A 19,582-nucleotide genomic window follows, 5' to 3' on the forward strand; every position below is an offset into this window, starting at 1 on the left:
GTCATATGGTTCTAGACCTGGTAGTACGTGGCGTGTAGTGTGGTCTCTCTAGCGCGGTTCTCCAGTTCCGCCGGCAACTCCGTTATCTCGCACTCCACACCTTCCACTCCCGTCACTTCCTCACCCCCCCCCGGAACACCATCACCATGTCGAAGAAGGACATGCGCAGGGCTGATCTCGGTGTGTATTGCATCCGGTGTCATTGCCATTGGTGCCAGGCTAACCCACTCTCCCCACTCCAGCGATCCCCTATGTCGAGCCCCCCAAGAGCGACAGCGATGGCGACATGAGCTGTACATCCTCCCCTTCCGTGAATCTTGCCGTCAATGGAAAACTGATCAGGTGATCCAATAGCAACCATGTCGAGCACTATGCCCATGGCAGCGGTAAGTGCTGGGTCGGGCGTGTCTGGGTCCCCGTCGCATGCTAACCCTCTCGCCCCCAGATGTTCATGAGGAACCGGTGAGTCGGCCTCACTTTTCTAGATGGAATACTGTTGTTGACAGCAGTCGCCTCCGCAGAATGGTTGGATGGTAAGTGGGCAGTGGCACATTCCATTCCCATTGACTCTTCCTCCGTGTTCTAACCGCTGCCTCTCCAGGGTTGCATTCGTCTTTTCTCTCCAGACCTGGTTGGCAGAAACCCCGTCGCAGAAGAAGAAGGCTTCCACGCCGGCATACATGTCGGTTCTGATGTCCTGTTCGTATCCTGTCCTACACTCTGACCGACCAAATTACTGACTTGCGGTGTTTTCGATAGTGATGGCATTGGGCGTGGTATGTCCTGAGTGTCGCATGTCCTTGTCCCGATTTCTGACCACTACTCCCAGACCTATCTGCCGCTCTTCCTGCCTCCGCCCGCCGCTCGGGCTCCCGCTGCGCCGGCTCCTGCCCCTGGAGCATAATTCACCAGAGTCTCTCCGCCACAGCCATTGCTTGCAAAAGAAGAACCAACGTGCAAGGGAAGGAAGATTATTTTCTACGTGTGTGTTATATAATATTATTGTACCAATATTATACGCTTGCCATCCGGGGCGCATAGATGCATCCGTAATACATCCTAGGCGAGTCGAGTCACGTGCCACGCGGGACAAAAGGCGCTCGCCCACTTCTTCTTTCCTCTTCGTCAACCCATTCAGCCTCCAACCCAAACTCCTCGCACTCTCACCCTCCCGCGCGATCGCTTGATATTTTCCAGAGATTCACTTCCCAGACTCCACTCTCTTTACAAACACTGCTTTTAAGGGCCGTTTCCTGCAAAAGTCCGAGTTTATGTCCATCGAAAACCTCAAGACCTTCGGTGAGTTGGGTCGCCACCGTTCCCACCCTCCCCTCCTCTCCTCTCCCCACACCGGTTCTGCTACGCCGCACAACAACGTGGTTTTTTTTCTTCTGTACGCCAAGAGACAATACTATCCTGGTCTACCTAAGAGCCTTACCAGTTGGTGTTGAGCACGAACGTTGCCAGTCCCCCATCGCTGCGGCGGGGTAGAAATTTAGTCCTGGACTGAGCTGACCCTCTTGCCTCCCTCGCAGACCCCTTCGCCGAAGCTGACGAAGACACCGGCGAGACTAAACAGTCTCAAAACTACATCCACATACGGATTCAGCGTACGTCTTCCCCGTCACACGGTCGCGACCCGACCGCGCTTAGACTTAGGGGGCTGTGTTGCTAACCGCCGGGTTTCATACAGAGCGCAATGGTCGTAAGACTCTGACCACCGTGCAGGGTCTTCCTAAGAAGTTTGATCAGAAGAAGATTTTGAAGGTGATCAAGAAGAAGTTCGGTAGGTTTTTGTTCTTTTCTTGGTTTCGAGTCCTGTCGCGTGCTAACGCCCCACTTCCAGCTTGCAATGGCACCATCGTCAGTGACGTGGAGATGGGCGAGGTGATTCAGCTCCAGGGCGACCAGAGAAAAGATGTTCAGGAGTTCTTGACCGACAAGAAGGAGGGCCTCGAGCTGGATGCCAAGACCATCAAGGTATGTCGCCGTCGACACTCCCCTCCCACCATGACTCCAATTCTCACCTGTGCCGTGTCTAGGTCCATGGGTTCTAATCCCGACACCATGCCTTGTTCCCGTCCCTTCTCCCCCGTCTATGTTGCCCTGGGAGCGGTGGGATAGGAGGCGCGCTTTGTATCCCTCATCCCGCTGGCCATGCACATTTGGCCCTCGCAACGATCAAATGCTCTGCATCCTATTTCCCCGTCACTCTGAGCCTGGCATATTAGACCTGGGCCACTCGTCGACCTGAACACTGCTATCCACCTTGCGTTTCCCCCCTGCTCATGTTGCACGGGGAAGAGCGCGGGTGCTCGTCGGCTCGAGACCGCTATTTTTAGGATGGGATTATGACGGAACGAGGCGTTGGTAGATACCCATATCTGCTCAGACAGACGATGCTTTCCATTCATGACTCGCGTGTTCCTTTTTTGTGTTTGTTTTCGTTCTCATCAATTTGCTTTGCAGGGGAAGATGTCGGAGCCAGTGCTCGCAAATTTATCTCTTCTCACCATGGAGAATAGTTTTGTGTTTCTGGTTCCCCGAGGAGATTCAGATTGAATGAGAAGCGTGTTTTGCTGAACCGTGCTGTCGGTCCTTACCATCTGCCTTGATTTGTGTTCTTTCGAGTTTCACTCCGTCTGTTAATCGACAGTATGTTACTAGTTACTTTGACTTGGCAACAAGGAATGTGACTGTCCACTGAAGAAGTCCCTGTAGACAGGCCCGTAGATTTACATGCACATGCAACTCCGAGAAAGATGGTATATTAGATCTATCAAAGATCGCTTTGAATGAGAAAAGGACAATCCCGAAAAGCAAAAGTGATATCAAAAGTGCCAAACATCGACCCCGAAAGAATAATATGAATCTGTACAAGTTCAGGGAACGTATTACAAAATAAAGACAAATGGTAGCCGGTTCCTCCGAAAGCAAAGCAAAGCAAGGCGGAGAAAAGAAAACCTACAATTCCGCGCGGGTATCAGCGATTCGCATGCGCAGGAAAATAGCCACGGCCCAGTCCCATAGCTTGCGAGTAATAACAAAAACAGGAACCTCAGGCTCGTTCTCGCGAGTCAGGTGTAATTGCAGAAGGAGAGAGGACATGCTGACGAAACTGGCGACGGACACAACAAGGAGCGAGGCTGCAGTTTCGCGTTTGATGGTGGCGTGGTTTTGGGTGGCGTGGTAGACGAATGTTAAGGTCTGGATATTGTATTAGTACTTGGGTTTCTTTCTAGGACACAGAGAAAGAGAGAGATCGAGGCAGACGTACAGTTGTGATGGAGATCCAGGCTGGGAGGAGAAGTCGAGGGTCGTAAGATGCGCCGGAGAGGTAGAGCACCCAGGACGTTATATATGCAATTAACCCGTTTGTTGTCAGGAGGCGGATCACAACGGCTGGCGGGGTGTAGTTCAGAAGCCTGGTGATTTGTATCAGCACATAATAAAACAAAACACTGATCCGAGGAAACACGCACCATCGAGACATCATACAGTCCGCGAAGAAATAGGACAGATATGCGGATGCACAGCACTATGGCAGAAAAGCGTCAGCTACATTACCAAAGGATCCGCGGTTTCAAGAATGCAGAATGGGGGGCAATGAAGCATGGCTTCCCTACATACCCACATAATAGCCAAAGCCACCTCGGTGACCCTAAACCTCCGCTCAACATCCCATTCCTGTCCCACACTCCCAACAATCACCGCCGCCCATCCCTCCCGTCCCATCCCCGGCCGAATATGCAGCAGCTCCGCCAGGAACGTGAACGCGCACCGCAACCCCCACCAAGCAGCGGGCAGGGTGCTCAGCGCGCGGCACACTAGCAGGGGGATGTACCACCTGCGGTCCACGCCAAGAATGACTGCCACACGGGGGTGTAGGGCAGACGCCTTTCCGTGGCCGGCATCGCTGCTGATAGGGGTCTGGGAGGTGGAGGAGGTCGGGGACGGCGGGGACGGCGGGACAACGGTTGATGCCGGGGAGGACGCCACGGCTTTGGAGTGACGAGGTGGTGCGGGTGTGGAGAAAGAAGAATAGAGAAGCTCGGCTGGTGTTGACACGAATCGCGGGATAGTTAGGTCGGACCCGCGAGGTGTGAGAGCGGGATGTAGTGGTGGTGGTGAAGAGTAGGGCGGAGGAGACGCATTACGTCGAGGAGGAGCCAGCCTATTGGTTTTGTTCACGGCATGTGTGGCCGCCCGCACAAGACTAGGTGTAAGGAGTGGAGAGGGTGTTGGAAGTCCTCTCGAAGGAGCGAGGGTCTGGACGTGTCGTCGAGCTGTTGACAGCTCGGGGGGAGGAACCTCTAACGCGCGGTATGAGATTTTCAGTGGTGAGTCGCGGCACTGCCTGTATGCTGGACTCGATCTGCAGCTGTAAAACTGCAAAGCAAATCACCGGAAATCAGCAATTGCTCGCAGCAACCAAGACGAGGACCGAGTGTCGTGTCTAGTCCTTCAAGAATCGCGACCGGCACGTGATCTCTGCGGATTTTCCAGTGGTCCGCGCCGGATCAAAATGATTCCCTTTTCTTCCTCCAGCACACTTGCTCGCCATGGCCTCTTCACTCCGGCTGCCGCCCGGCAGCTTCCTGCTGTCGGCACAACCCAGCAGTGCAACTTTCATTCACTTCCGCGTCGCGGCCTCCTACCAATGCCGGTCCTTCTCGCAGGCGCCCCAGCGCTGGGCAATGCGGCCGAACAGGAACATGGCGATCAAGAACCCAAGCCAGCCCTCGATGAAGACACGCACCAGACAGATGGAGCAGACAGAATTGCCCAATGATATTGGTTTTATGCCGGGTACCTTTGTCCGGCCGTTGTGGAGGCATATGCCTTCGATCTTCGAAAAGCCCCGGGAGAGGCTACAGATGGAATGGACGTGGTTGAAGTCTAGATTTCAAGATATTGCTTCGTGAGTTTTCGAGTCCTCGGACTGCGGGAGATGCAATCGACTTTCTATGTCCGGAGGGCTAATTGTTGCGCAGAGTGATCCTATACTGCAAAAGTAAGGGCAATAACCTTCCACTCCAATTCCGGGAACGACGCAAGATTGCGCGCGCTCTGCAGAAGGATATGTACACCGCATTTGCACAGTAAGTGCATTCCACAAACCCCGTTCTAGAGAGACAGAGTGAGAGAGTATGGTGCTAATTTGCTGTGGATAGAGGAGATACCAAACAAATCCGTCGCATCTGCTGCCAAAACCTTGCCAATAACCTGGTCGGACAAATCGAGGCTCGTCCCAAAGGCGAGGAAATGACCTGGTCTCTGCTCAAGTACCTCCGCACCCCAGGCACATACTTCACAGGACTGCGCATCATGTCAGATCGAGCGTCGGAATTGCCCGACCTCCCCAACTCGGGTATCCGCCAGATCGTCTTACGCATCACCAGTCGCCAGGCCACAAGCAAAAGGTCCACTCGCCCTGGCGACAAGGACGTCGCCCCCGCTTCTAAGGAGCAGGATTGCACCGAGTATGTGGTCATCCAGTCGATCCGTTGGCAAAACAACGATTCTGGGTGGCAGGTCTGGGGTCATGTCAGCCCGACGACCCTGCACACTCTTCTAAACGATCCCTATTTTAAGCCCGGGTTGACCTTGACCGAGCGTCTTTCGGCTATCCGGGAGGGTTCAGGGATGAAATAAAGTATTGGGATTGACACACACACTCAACATCCTGAGCCATAAAAGGCCAGAATGGGAATTGAATTTCCTGCATCATTCACGCCAAAACAACGGTTCGACAAAACAGAGCAGGCCTATTCCACAAGTTGGTCATGACTATGTTTCTTTGTTCCTGGCATCAACCAGAGGGTATTGGTCTCTGATTCCCATCAACCGACCAATCTTCCTTTTCATACCGATTGTGTTATTTCCACCATTTCCCAGCTCAACCGCTTCGGTCGGAGTTTTTACTACAATTTTGTTCCACTGAAGCGATTCCGTTTCCCTGTTTGTACACTCCAAAGAAGCACTTGATATAGAAGAGATCTATCAACTCATGTACCATAGCAATATATGTTCTCCCTCAATCGTCAACTCTACTGTCGAATTTGATGTACAGCTACTATGTGTATCTCCTGGCAGAGCCTAAGTCGACCCTTACATTGTACACCATCTTAGAAAAGAGCATGTTTGTTTTCTCGCTCATCGACTTGCATTAGCGATTACAAAAAGGACAGGACGGGGCAGGGCATGACGGGACAGGCTATTAGGAGTGGAACCGGGGCATTATGCGTATGTACGGTGCGTCTCCAGGTAGGGTGAAAGGTAAAAAACAGCAACAAAATAAGAAATAGTGGGTGGGGTTGTAGACTAGATAGGCAGGCAGACATTGGGGCAGCAATTGAAACATGATATCACACATAAGAAAATGCTGGAGAGAGCCAAAAGGCCGGAACTCCCGCTAGACAACAGACAAAGGGTGGGGGCGTCACATCTAGTCGTCGTCGAAGATCTGGAATGTGTTTACGAGGATGGTCTCGATCACGCGGACCTGCCAGCCCGCGTCGGCAATGTTGCCTCCGGAATTGGCGCCCATGAGGGTTGGTCTGCATGACATAGGATGTTAGAGATTGTACACAGTCCGGATAGTTGGCGGAGACATACCCGAAGCAAATGGCGAGGTTCCCTGCGTTCATGCGGTTCTGGGAAGAATGTTCTTGGATTTTATTGAGATGCTGCGGCGCGGTGAGTTAGTGTTGGTGCATCAACATGATAGAAAGAAAGACGAACCAGAATGATGGCGCGGAGTGTAGCGTAATGCGCATCAGGGAGACTGTTGATCAAAGCGTGCAGCGAGTCTCGGCGCTGGATATCATCATCGATGCGAGCAGCATTGACGAAATCAGCGTAGAACTGCGATGTGAACAGAGGATCGGGCAGTTCCCGGAAGAACTGCTTCAAGAGCCCTGCGACGCTGTTGACGTCGTGGTAGAAGTTCTCCGGGTTGGTGAAGTCGACTTGCGACGAGTCTATCAAACGATTAGCGCTGCGGGACAATTACTGATATCTTGAACTCACCGTTGTCAAAAACAGCCTTCATGTGGTTGATATGGTTGGCGCTCCCCGACATGCGATATATACCCTCCATGTTCAATCCAAACAGCTCGACAGCCTGGAAACATTGGTACACAATCATCGGCACGGCGGTTCCATCGCGGGCGTACAGGTCGTAAAGCGATACACCAAAAACCGGTTTCAACGGAGGCAGGTTGCTCTTGGGCGGTGGCATCATCATTGGTACATGGCCCGGCATTTGGCCCAGTGGTGGAGGCCCGTCAGAAGGCGGTGGTCCTGAAACAGGATAGGGAGGTTGACCTTGTGGAGGTCCAGATGGCGGTGCCGCTTCTGTCGGATACGGTGGTTGCTTTGCTCCAGCGCTTGGCGAAGGTTGCGGGATGGGCGACGCCAGGTTTTGCTGGGAGAACGACTGGGGCATGGTCGACTGGGGTTTGGGTTGGGCGCTTGGTTGTGACGGTGCCGCAGTAGTTGTTGATCCACCGAGTGTCGGATGACGCACATACTTGATTTCCTCCGAGGCGACTGCACCTGGGTTTCCTTCGTGGCTCAAAATGTAGTCCTGGAGGTCCTTCTGGTTGTCCACCTGGCGTACCACCTCGGACAGACTCTTTGGCGCCAGCGCCCCGTTGGTCTCGCCGTTCCTCAGCGGGCTGACACACATACCCTGTCCCAGTAGCAGCTTCTCACTAAAAACGGCTGCAGACAGTTAGTTAATAACCCAGAAACAGCGCGCAGACGATACGTACCAAATTTTTGCTGCTGCAGAGTCAGACCAGAATCGCATTCTTCAATCAGTTGCTGGATAGCGCGCACGGCCTGCGGTCGACCCGTAGCCACCAGTTCCCGACGGGCTTCTTGAGCAGCCTGGACCTTGGACGAATAGTCGCTGTCCGCATTCTGGACCTTGCGCAGCAAATCTTCCTCGTGCTGAGCGGCAGACTTGTGTCCCTTGAGTCCGAATTTGCCTCCTTGCCTGTCTCCCGTGCGGACACGATCGTACTGTTCCGCGAACGTATCGTATTTGGCCTTGGCCTTCTCGGCCTGCGCCTCGGCATCGACGACTTTTTTCTCTGCAGCAAGTCCGGTCTGCTTCCACTGCTTGCGACCGCGTTCAACGTTGGTGGCGAGCTCGGCCATGTCGTCGGCCATTTTGGCCAGGGACACTGCGAATTGCTGGCCATGATCGGCCATCCGGTCATGCAGTCGGTGGATGTCCTTGTAGCTGGAGCTGTATGTGCCCTGGCGGTTTTCGTTGCGTGAGGCCGCATCGCCGATCGCGCGGGACAGCTTCCTCAGCCCCTGAGCATGTTCGTCCTCCAGTGCACCTCTTTTCTTCAAGAAGGTCGAGAATTCCTGTGACCGTACATGTTAGTGCATGCGAATTTATGGGTGTCCTTTTTATGGGAGTGACGCACTCTGGCGGAGGCTACACTTTGCTTCAATCGAGTCAGGAGGGTGAAGACGCCGATCTGCATGAGACACGTTCTGTCAGTAACTATCCCTGTCATAGCTGCGCACAGGCAGTGTAGCCAAGTACTCACTTCTGAGTGGACAACTGTGTCCAGACGAGCTTTGATCTCATCGGGGACGGCCGTCGTCTCCTGTGGCGGTTGGTCGGGCGCGGAGGCCCCAACCGACGAGCGACCAGCGCTGGATGGGGGCGCATCCGGGTCTCGTGGCGCCAGCGCAGGCAGCGCAGTGCCTTCAGGGAGGGCCGTGTCGGACATGAGGCGGGTAGGGGGAGGGAGGAGGGGAAGAGGTGAAGATGGGGGGGGGGGGGGGGAGAGAGGGAGAGGGAGTGAGAGAAGGAGAAGTGTTGTCGCCCAAGCTATAATTATCGATGACACGGTGGGGCGGCTTTGGGGCTGATCCGATCAATAACGAACTTCGAAAATACTAGTCGTGTTAAACGCTGGAGCCTGTTGGGTCAAGGTTGGGATAATAGTGATTTTCGCCGTCTGGAATTATGACTGTTCCAGCTAGGAACAAATAATGAAACAAAATATCCACTTGTTCCTGGCCGTTGACTGCTTTCGGCTGCTCAGCCACAGTCGTCGTTGTGGCTTGCGATCTGCACCGTTAGACAACACGAATCCATGTGTCCGAGGTATGTGTAAATAATTCATAATAAATCATCGTATCATGGACACCCAATTGATGACAGTACCACTATAACTATTTACACCCCAAGCTAATAATAACTGATAGTTTATGGGCGGCTGAACTCAATGGGATGTACTTTTGACACTCCATTGGACTATAAGTTTAGTCAGCACTACGTCATGTGACGTAACTTAGATGGTCAGCATGCCTAGGAAGCCCTAAGTCAGGTTTTGTCTTCCATCATAGATCCTCCCTCTGACGGGTATACACTGCCTATCACAACGCGATGTAAATTCCACTTAGGTAACTATGAGGGTTGATGCAATTGTGAAGGCCCGATCAACTGCTGTTCGAGCCACTCAACATCCGACTTGCCCTGAATCGTCATGGTATTGGAGCCATAGTTCCAGCTTTCAATATTCTCCTTCCTTGAGACGATCTGCAATCTTTCTGGCCTACTCTTTGTTTCCTTGCTACCTAATAAGATACCATGTTGATTGGCCCATTGTGATTGTTTTCTCCACTTGGTAGTATTGAGTCAATAATAATATGTCTGATATCGATCCACCAGGCAAAGACATCGCTCAATGTAGACTCCCTCCCTCCACATTCACCAACCTCACATTCTTCGCAATCCCAGTAGTACTTACTGTATTAACAATTCCCTTATCATCCCACGAGAAATCCACACTCCCGCCACCCCGCAACCTCAATCCTCTCACCCTCCCACCCTTCCACGCCGCCGGAATAGCAGGCCCCAACACCACAACCCTTTTCTTTCCATCCCCTGAACCCGAACCCTCATAACCCCCCGGAAAATACACAGCAAGCATACTCAGCACCCCCCCCCCCCCCCCCCCTTCCGCCCCCAGATATCCAAAATTAGCATCAATCTGGAATGGTTCCGTCGGCGGATCCCCACTCGCATAGAGATCCAGCCCGCTCTGCCCGATATTCATATCAATCGCCAGCCGGAGCTCGTAATACGCCTTCTCCGTATCATTCAGCCGTGCCCAGCACGCCGACCGCCAGACCTTCTCCCAGCCGGCATTGGAGTCCGAGATGCCCGGTCCCCTATCCGTGAGCGAGATGTTCACCGCGCGTTGGATCGTCTCGTTCGTGTACCCGTTCTGGTACGATGAAATGCTCCAGCCAGGGTACCAGCCTACCAGATGCGATAGATGCCGATGCTGATCGCCTTGCACGTCGTATTCGTAGCTGTCGGGGAGTTTCCAAGCGCATCAAATTTACCCTGTTGAATCTATCCCGTTTGAACTACCCTTTAACCACCCTCAGTTAACCCTGAAAATGGCTGGAAGCACCGTGACTATTACAGCATTGCTGAACTCAGTGCACGGGTTGTCGATGAAGAGGTCTTTGTTTGAATCCATTTTGGCCAGACCCACTCGTCCGATGTGGTTTGGGCTTCATAAAAATATAACAAACGTTGTCATCCAAAAGCCAATTCTCGGGTATAATAAGATAAACGATTGTCATTAATCATGAATTCGGAAAGAATTATATAGAGAGGAGATAAATGCCAACGCCACGGTCGAAGGATCAAAAGCAAAGAAGCAACACCTTCCAACAGCTAAGTAAGATAAACCAAAGAGAGAAGTAATAGATTCCTCCTTTAGCGCGTAACACCGCCAGTGCCAAACAGTTCCATCTTAATGCGGTCGGTACTGACTCCCTGGGCCTTGAGACTGGCCTCTATGTCTGTCATGAACTTGTCAGGGCCGCATATATAGTACTCCGTGTGCGGGTTGTCGATGAAGAGGTCTTTGTTTGAATCCATTTTGGCCAGATCCACGCGTCCGATGTGGTGATAGTCCACGCCTTGCTTGTCTTCCACTGACGGCTGGCTGATGAAGAAGCTCGTCTGCAGGTTCGGGTGCTCTTTCATGAGTGAATATATGTGATCCTTGAAGGCTCGCACCCCAGAAGTGCGTGCGCCGTGGATGAAGTGAATATGGCGCTGCGAGGAGGGCGACTGGGTAGTCAAAGTGTTCATCATGGAGGTCAAGGGGGTAAGTCCCACGCCGGCGGAGATGAGCACGACTGGGTGTGACATTTCAGGCTTAGTCGAAGAGAGGAAGAAGTCGCCACATGGGTGCGAAACGTCGATGGTGTCTCCCTTCTTGAATGTGTCGTGCAAGATATTCGAGACATAGCCCGGATAAGCGGTGGATCCCGGTTCGGCAGCATTGAGCCCTTGCTCTTTCTTCACGCTAATGCGATAGTAGTCCGGACAGGGCTTATCGCTGAGCGAATATTGACGGCACTGCGCGTATTTCAGGGCAGGAATATCCAGCTTTACCGAGATATACTGGCCTGGCTGGAAAGGAGGAAGCGGCTTGCCGTCGATTGGGGAAAGATAGAAGGAGGTGATTTCGTCAGACTCCCTGATCTTGTCTGCGATTTTGAACTGGCGCCAGTCCGTCCAGCCCTCGCTCTGCTGGTAGATCTGGTTCTCGCGGCCGATCATGATATCCGCCAACTGCCAGTACGCCGCTGCCCATGCAGCATGGATCTCTGGCGTCAACGCGGTGCCGAGAACCTGACTCATTGCCTCGAGCAGGTACTTGCCGACGATCTTGTAGTCGTCGGGCCGAATGTATAGCGAAGCGTGCTTGTTGCAGATCAGCTCCACCGCAGGGCTGAGTGCTCCCAGGTCATCAATATGCGAGGCATACGCATACAGAGCGCCAGCCAAGGAGCGAGGTTGGTGGCCGTTGACCTGGTTTGCGGTATTGAAGACGTTGTTCAGCTCAGGATGGGCTTTCAGCAAGTTGTCATAGAAGACGGTGGTGATTGTCCCACCGTGTTGCTCCAGCACTGGCACGGTCGCCTTAATGAGTTGGATCTGGTCCAATGTCATACCCGCGTTAGAACCCATGATAGATGGTGTCGATGGTGTTGATGGCTTTCAGCCAGTCAATATGTAGGGGTATAAGGAATAAGGTAAATTCCGTGGAAAAAGTTTTATATCTCCACGCCTCAAATGAGAATATGGGTCAAATATATTGTCGACGACATTCTGTGGATCCGGTATTTAACTGTCAGTCGCGTAGACCCTGAAGTGGGTTTTCCCTCCGGGAGTTCGGCCACATTGTTTTCGGGATCTATGAAACCCGCTAGGAGTGCCTGATGCCGTTATTTGCCAAGCTGATTGAGTGGAAATTTTCGGGTTGTCCTGAAGAGAAACAAGCATCTCCGCGGAGAAGAGAATACGATAAGGTACTCAGGAACACAGTGGCGCTCTTCGCGCTTATGCCCGCCTGGAAATCTCGGCACAGGCCCAACGGCGCGCCCGCCGCCTTGGGCAAATTTCAACTGGGGACGTATCTTCTGCTTTTTTTTTATCCTTGTTCTCCAACTATGCCCGTCCAGTGATTCGTTTGTTATCAATCTAATACGATTGGTGGATTAGCTGTCAGTCCGCATGTCCTAGTTGCGGATGGCACCCTTAGAAAGGATCAGCACATTCGGTCAGAAAGCGACAGTAGAACTTTCGAATTGAAACTGGACACAATTATTGTGCTCGTGGTCACGTAATAATTAATCTCGGTGTGACCGATGTCTCACGCTCTGGGCCCAGCCCGGTCAGGCCACAGACGAGAATGTTTAGGAACAAAGTGCCGGTGCCGAACCAACGCCCCAATACTGTGCGGTCGAGGATGCCTTCCAATCACAAGGCTGCGATTACTGTTCATTGACAGAGCTTCCAAGCATGCAGATGAGCCAATAAAACGACAGTCAAATAAACAAATAATGCTTCAACAAATGAACATCGGTTAATAAATCACCTTACGGCGCTATCTCCCAGACCGCATAGAAGTGAGCTACACAGTCTGATGTGAATGGTAGCCAGCATGGTGCTATGCCATATGGATCGCTGTAATTGTTCTGCAAGTGCTTACACAAAGTCGGCCATTCTGTCCTCAGTATCTCGATTCCGAGAGTAATAATCTGCATCATGAAACTGGAGTCATAGAATTGAGTGATATTCTGATTTTTTTTTACTCTGCTGTGGAATATGGTATCGCTCTTCCTCTGCAATCTCCATTGTTCTTAGTGGGCTCTAGCTCCACACCGTCCAGACTCGCTAGGGTCCCGGCTATAAAAAGTCTCTCGTTCCTTGACAGAGATGCTTAAATTATTACCCTTCGCGAAGGTCTATCATGGAATACAAGCGGGACTAGACAGAGTAGGCCGGTGAGCAAAAGCAAGGATCATGGGCACAGTCTGCCGGGGTAGCTCCGCTACGTGAACATGGGACTCTGGTCAATCAATGCACCGGCCCAAGATTCATAGTAGGTAAGGTGTCCAGCATGCGACCTTGGAGACCGCGACGGATACGGGCCTCATTCACCTGTGCCACAACTGGTCGATATTGAGAAGCATGCTATGTCTGAGCCTTTGCCACCAGTCGTCGAGATGCCGCAGTGGCTAGACCAAGAAGACCCGGGATTTGCCGCCCAGGCTGCACATCCTGTGGGAGTTTACCGACTGCTGTGGGAGCACTGTGTCTCCAAGCATGTCGACAATCCCTTTTTTTTTTTTTTTTTTTTTTTTTGGAAAGGCAAATCGCGAACTCCGGGCCACCAACTTCCAACTGCTCCAAGAAAGTGTCTATTTGAGGCGCGCATATGACGATCAGGACTTAATCGTATCTAGACTGCCGATAAGGACAAATTCGCTCCGCGGAGATGTCCTCGACTTTCTTTATCGGGCCCAATCAATAACTTTGGACATCCTGGCTCGTCGTTGGTCTCCAGTCGCGCGATCTAACGTGTCTCCTGATCTGTCGCTGCGAACCCTCGACGATAGTGAATGTTATTTCTCACGATATGAACATAAGGAGCCCTCGACAGCTATAGATCGTCTTATCACAGTTCAATAGCTCCCACGGCTATACCGAGAGAGACGGGTGTAGCGCTTCTCCGGCCAGCGCCAATAGGGGGAGATCGTGCTTGCGAATAAGAAGGCGAGAGCATCATGGTCAGGGTCCGGGTATTTGAACAGTAGAGATGTCTTGCACTTTCTGGCCCGTATTGCAGCATTCTTTCTTCCTTTCTTTTTCTTTTTTTGAAATCAATAAAGTTTTCACTCCTATTTTACTACCATGAATATCGACTCTGTCACTCATCGATAGAGGTGATTGAGGCATGAGGCGCGCAGGCGTGGACAAAAGTAACATGCGCCTTGATAAGATGTTCATGAGCTCTGTGTCCCCGGCTGTCTGCTCACCTTTGCGTGCGGAACTGCCCTTAGCACCAATGCACCCCATGATTCCAGGACAATGGCACGGGTCTGATGCAGAGCATCGCCGCCTTGGTCTTTCCCTACAGGTTGTGCATGATATCCTGACTGGCGCAGACCTGTTCACTGGCTCATTCATGGTCTGTCTTCCTGTCGCAGTACTACAAAACCCAGACTAACGCATAGAATAGTACACCACCGTCGCGGCGCTGCAATGCTGGCTGCCCTAGTAGAAGATGTTGATCCATTGAGCAGTGACTTTTTCTCGGAAACCTGGCTGGATCCCTGTTTGTCGTTTGCATTGTCTTTGACTGTACGTGATCCCATCCCCATTGTCGTCAATACTAATACATAGTGGGAGGGCAGATGGGGGTGTTTTCTCTGATTCCACCTTCAAATCAGCCGTTATTACATTCCCCACCAAGAAACATGTCATAACGGACTTCCGAATGATTCTGTTACGTGGCGTTGGATGCAACTGGCTTGTCTGTTTGGCTTGCTTCTTCGGCATACAGGGCCACTGCAATTTCCTACGGGGGAGAGATATGCGAGACCAATATGGACCCTATAATCCTACCCTTTCTGGTCAAGGAAGACGGATATTCCCATCATGGAATGTTTCTTAATCTTTGACAACGTTGCATACAGTTCCCAACTCCGATATCAACGGTCTTCCCTAGGATATCGATGGGGACTAAAAGCTGACAGCACTTTGCCTTCTGATTTCCGTTGGAGCATGTAATGGTGGCTTGTCTCTCAGTTAACGGGAATGAACAATAATTAGCCATTGCTACAACATAATATTTCCACATAGAATAGCATAGAATCTTTCGTGCACAGCGTGGTGATTCTGGGGACCAACTTGCATGAAATCTTTCGGGAATTTCAGTAGACACAGAATCCATAAACTATTTGCGTATTTCCCAATTGAGTGGGCTCCTTCGCTCACCAGTTTGTCGAGCGGCTTGCAACAACCGCGTTATGTCTTTTCCTCGAATATAAACGTCCAATTAGAAGCAGACGTCCCCACGGGATATAACTATAGACGCCATTCACGGATGCAGTTTGCAGCCAACACAAGGAGCCGGTGGTTCCGTACTCTGATAGATATCTGGCTGGGGAGGCCCTGAAACATTTAAATACCCAACAGCACCTTTCTCCAGACGAAATATTGCATGATCCACCAATGTATATGTCCCTGGAACTAGCATTTCCAAGTCGACAATCGTCGTATCCCCCGGGGGAACGCTGGCAGTTTGCACGAATTGACCTGGTGGGCTCAGAACGTCGCTGTCCCGGTAGATTTTCTTGAAGTTACTTCCAATGACATGGAAAGAGCTGGTAAGGTTCGGTCCGGCGTTCCCGAAAAAGATGCGGACGGACTCTCCCACCCGAGCTTTGAGTGGCTTATCCGTCGTCAACGCATCTTCATGTCCGTTGAATACAACCACACTTGGTTCTTCGCGTAACGCGTTCGGGTATGAAAACTCCACATGTGGGGATGGACTTCCGTTATCCTCTATTTCAGGTGGCTCATGATAGAATTCGCTCTGCATCACGTAGTATTCATGATCTACCGGCGGAAGGTTTTCGGTAGGCTGCACATACATAAGGCCGTACATGCCGTTCGCAATATGTACCGGTACAGGAGCTGCGGCGCAGTGATAAACGTAGAGACCTGGACATAGGAGCCGGAACCTCCCAGTCTTTGTCTGTCCTTCTCCAGCCGTAGTCAAAGCAGAGCCTCCTCCAGGCCCTAGGAAGGCATGGCAGTCAATATTATGCGGGTTTCCGGACTCATCATGGTTCGTCAGTGATAACTCCACGACATCCCCCACTCTGGCGCGAATAAAAGGCCCAGGAACTGAGCCGTTGAAGTTCCACTTGTCGTATTTGTGCTGATTCGTCAACTTTTCCATCTTTGTAGAGGTAACTAGTGATACCTCAACAAGCGCCGGATAGTTTCTCGTAATAGGTGCAGGCACATATGGTGCAGTCGTGAGTAGTGCTTCTTCCCTAGGAAGCTGGGTTATGTCGGTGGACTCCTCATCTGCGTCTGTAGCCTGAGTAGCCGAATTCTGACTTGAAGTATTGGACTTGCTGGGCTGGGTTGTGTCCATCCTGATTGGGCCATCCAGTTGGTTATATATAACGAGACTAGTCACCATTGGCACCATAAATGCCATAACCCGAGCGAATTCGTAACTCTTGCTCTTGGAAAGAGGTTTCCATTTAGCCTGGGCGGAGTGCCATCTCGCAGTAGTTTTGGAGAAAACCTGTGGCAAAACAATACATCTCGATGCCACTGTGGAGTAAGAGTTATAACACCAGTATACTCTAGTCGGCAGTGTCAACCTAGGAGCTATTCCAAACATCACTGTCTGTTATAGCCGCGCGCAGAATCTCGGTGAAGGCTTAGACGACAAGACAAGTCCACAAGTTAAGAAAAAATCTCAATTAGTGATGTCCAATATATCCCAAGGCATTAAGAGAGAGAATTGCCTAACTAGTTAGCTGAAAGTCTCTTACGTCATGCACGATCCTATACCTCGTAGTTTCTCCGCGGAGAACCTCATATTGACCTTGGATGACTGGATGAGAGGCATCGCGGTATAAACAGTTTTTTTCTGTCCCCGTCGCTCACACCGTACAATACTTCAAATAGTGACTGGTAAAATGTGCCATCGTCCTACATCATGTGGACGTGGAAAAGACAAGATACCTTTGCAGGGTGTTTCAGGCATAGTAGGTATTCTAACAATGTACACCATGAAAAAGGAAGGCTTAGGAGGAGGCATGGGGATTTTCAAGCACCACAAACTTCTATCATCAAGCCTAAACGCCTAAAGGGACTTCTAAGCCTATATCACTCAGTAATCACGGAGGACTGGGCATAGAGGTAGCGTGTGTATATTAGGTTCGTGTAAAATATATCAGGAAGGCGGTCTATAAGGCCAAGAATCGGCGACCACAACATATGAGGACTAGCGCATTTGAGCCTAGGGTTCAGAGATGAACTTGGAGGGGATGGTAGTAAAGCTGATTTCGAACATCACTGTACAGCGATATTCGAAATCACATATACCTCTGTTCTCTCACACCTTGTTTCTTTGCACCTCACCCGAAATGCGCTATTCCAGATTTAGACATGCTCCCGCCCTCTATTGTCTGCTAATGTGTCTTCAATCAGTAATGGGTATACTACTGTATTGCCAACGTCCACACCGGCTCTCAGAAAATCAATCATCGTAGTGTTCCTCATGACCACATATATTATTCCCCATGTGTAATAGCTCAGAGAGGTATAGATAGTACTGTAACATGAAATAGTTGAATAAATATAGGAGTCCTGACCATCAATCAGGCTGATGCCTAGTCTGTAAGGCTAAAACAAAATAACATTCACAGTGACCGGCTTCACTACCTAATTATTGTAATAAAGACCCCACGTAGTGTTCGAAGTGCTAGCTCCGACAATATTGCAGGGCATATCACCCTTGGCACCTACTAGTCCTTCCCACTGGAAAAGATCGATAGCGGTGGTGACTAGGTCAATGATATCCTGGTTACCGACATATATAATCCCTCCATCCGAATCTTGGTTGGCGCCGAACGCACAGGTGCCGTATTGGACTAGCTGTCTCTGGGTCGTATCGAGGACTTCCCATGATCCGCCGCCGGCGATGTTGGCCATCATTTGTTGGCAGTCAGAGACGGTGGGGGAACCACCAGTAGTCTCGTCGACAAAAGTGGATGCGCCGCAGTCGTTAATTGAATCTCTTGCAATGAGTCTGGCGGCTCGGTTGGAGGGTGCGGCATAGGCTATAGTAGCTAGAAGGATTGCGACGTTTGCAGAGGTTTGGAACTTCATTTTGATAGTTTAGAGGTCTGGCGGTGCGTAGTGATTTTGCGATGGGTGAAGACGATTATCGAAAATGTAGTTGTTCTCATCTCAGAGGGTTCTAAACCTTTATATACATAATACAATCGTTCTTAGGTCTTTAGTTGAACATGGCTCGAAATTAGTTGAGCTATTAATAGGTTAGCTCTAACCTGGTTAGTACTTGATTAGATTATTGAAGGATTTAGGGAGGTTTAGGCTTCTTCCTTCGAATGGGTATTTGCGGGTTGTATACCAATTGTAAATCGTCGTTCCGCTGGGGGGCCGCTCTTTTTCTGCTCTGGCCCCATCCTTCCACCATAAATTTCGGCCCCTAACATTTCGCCCCTTAACATTTCGCCCCTTAACATTTCGCCCCTTAACATTTCGGCCCTATCTCTACCTGAGTTACCTCCTCTAGATCGCTAACTACATAAATGTACGGAGGAGAGAAGAACCCAATTTAACCATATCACATGACTCGTGGATTGCTAAGATCCTGAAAAAAGAGCGCAGGAATGGCATTCGAGGTAGCCAACCCTTTTTGGCGCCCGATTTACTGTCACCTAGCGTTCTGGTGTAGTTTCAATTTGCAAATAGATAGAAAGGAGCAGCGGCCGCGAGGTCTGGAGATATACAGCACAATACGTAGGACATGAGTTCTAGATTGTCTGACCAAGTGGATCCTTGATTGGCCACTCATCACCTGACTCGGGATGCGGGAATGGTCAAAATCAACAAGATAGAAGATGTCTGGCATTCTGAATATAATCGAGCTATCTCTTTAATAACTTAGTTAGTACAGAATGCATAGTAAGCGAAATGAACGCACAATGCCAAGAATGTCAAAAAACAAAAGCATTTTAGCGTTGCATAACTTTTATGGATCCATCCTGGAATCCCGACATAGATGTACATGGCAATCCATTTTGCCCTCGGAGCAAGTTTGCTGTTGATAGACTTTATCGACTGCGCGTAGAACGCTGTCATTACTGTTAATTGACATGGCCCATCAAAGGTACATCGATCGACGCAAGACGAGCAGAAGGGTAGCCTTGTTTGGTTTAGTGCGCTTTCAGTGGGGCGCTCGGAAACAGCGTGAGAGATTAGAGGTAAAGCTGATTTCGAATATAACAGTAACCATTTCTACACTCGTGAATTGTTTCCCAAACCCTATTTAAAACATCTTAATCTATATTTGGATTAGTCGAGGATCATCTATCTCCAAAAATAAACTCCGGTTTTTACAGGACGAAAGTGTGACTCGAAATACTATTTTACGGGAAAACCCCTTAACACAAG

General features: G+C 50.6%; 8 protein-coding genes across 8 annotated transcripts; 3 read left to right on the forward strand and 5 right to left on the reverse strand.

Moving 5' to 3' along the window:
- Window positions 1-146: 146 nt before the first annotated feature.
- Window positions 147-740, forward strand: N7474_005375 (translation initiation factor SU; the record flags this gene model as incomplete). Its single annotated transcript, XM_057196790.1, has 2 exons — window positions 147-196; window positions 602-740. The coding sequence occupies 2 exons, from the start codon at window positions 147-149 to the stop codon at window positions 738-740; spliced, it is 189 nt and encodes a 62-aa protein (XP_057054186.1).
- A 531-nt stretch (window positions 741-1,271) lies between these two features.
- Window positions 1,272-2,124, forward strand: N7474_005376 (translation initiation factor eIF1; the record flags this gene model as incomplete). Its single annotated transcript, XM_057196791.1, has 4 exons — window positions 1,272-1,299; window positions 1,536-1,610; window positions 1,694-1,786; window positions 1,847-2,124. 4 exons carry the CDS (start codon window positions 1,272-1,274, stop codon window positions 2,122-2,124), a joined length of 474 nt encoding a protein of 157 aa, XP_057054187.1.
- Window positions 2,125-4,562: 2,438 nt separating this feature from the next.
- Window positions 4,563-5,655, forward strand: N7474_005377 (uncharacterized protein; the record flags this gene model as incomplete). Its single annotated transcript, XM_057196792.1, has 3 exons — window positions 4,563-4,921; window positions 4,995-5,102; window positions 5,175-5,655. The coding sequence occupies 3 exons, from the start codon at window positions 4,563-4,565 to the stop codon at window positions 5,653-5,655; spliced, it is 948 nt and encodes a 315-aa protein (XP_057054188.1).
- Window positions 5,656-6,448: 793 nt separating this feature from the next.
- On the reverse strand, window positions 6,449-8,897 carry rgd1 (putative Rho GTPase activator (Rgd1); the record flags this gene model as incomplete). Its single annotated transcript, XM_057196793.1, has 7 exons — window positions 6,449-6,560; window positions 6,619-6,689; window positions 6,745-6,983; window positions 7,033-7,728; window positions 7,779-8,385; window positions 8,448-8,501; window positions 8,574-8,897. Coding segments are annotated over 7 exons (2,103 nt in total), but the record flags the coding sequence as incomplete, so codon positions are not given.
- A 545-nt stretch (window positions 8,898-9,442) lies between these two features.
- N7474_005379 (uncharacterized protein) lies at window positions 9,443-10,526 on the reverse strand (the record flags this gene model as incomplete). Its single annotated transcript, XM_057196794.1, has 3 exons — window positions 9,443-9,511; window positions 9,786-10,353; window positions 10,483-10,526. 3 exons carry the CDS (start codon window positions 10,524-10,526, stop codon window positions 9,443-9,445), a joined length of 681 nt encoding a protein of 226 aa, XP_057054190.1.
- Window positions 10,527-10,768: 242 nt separating this feature from the next.
- Window positions 10,769-12,034, reverse strand: fhpA (flavohemoprotein; the record flags this gene model as incomplete). The annotated part of the gene is made up of 1 exon (XM_057196795.1): window positions 10,769-12,034. One exon carries the CDS (start codon window positions 12,032-12,034, stop codon window positions 10,769-10,771), a length of 1,266 nt encoding a protein of 421 aa, XP_057054191.1.
- A 3,418-nt stretch (window positions 12,035-15,452) lies between these two features.
- On the reverse strand, window positions 15,453-16,520 carry N7474_005381 (putative multicopper oxidase; the record flags this gene model as incomplete). The annotated part of the gene is made up of 1 exon (XM_057196796.1): window positions 15,453-16,520. The coding sequence occupies one exon, from the start codon at window positions 16,518-16,520 to the stop codon at window positions 15,453-15,455; it is 1,068 nt and encodes a 355-aa protein (XP_057054192.1).
- A 1,304-nt stretch (window positions 16,521-17,824) lies between these two features.
- On the reverse strand, window positions 17,825-18,271 carry N7474_005382 (uncharacterized protein; the record flags this gene model as incomplete). The annotated part of the gene is made up of 1 exon (XM_057196797.1): window positions 17,825-18,271. The coding sequence occupies one exon, from the start codon at window positions 18,269-18,271 to the stop codon at window positions 17,825-17,827; it is 447 nt and encodes a 148-aa protein (XP_057054193.1).
- Window positions 18,272-19,582: the final 1,311 nt, after the last annotated feature.

Source organism: Penicillium riverlandense, assembly GCF_028828495.1.
Source record: "Penicillium riverlandense strain IBT 135883 chromosome Unknown utg000003l_segment0_segment0, whole genome shotgun sequence".
Taxonomy (NCBI): Eukaryota; Fungi; Ascomycota; class Eurotiomycetes; order Eurotiales; family Aspergillaceae; genus Penicillium; species Penicillium riverlandense.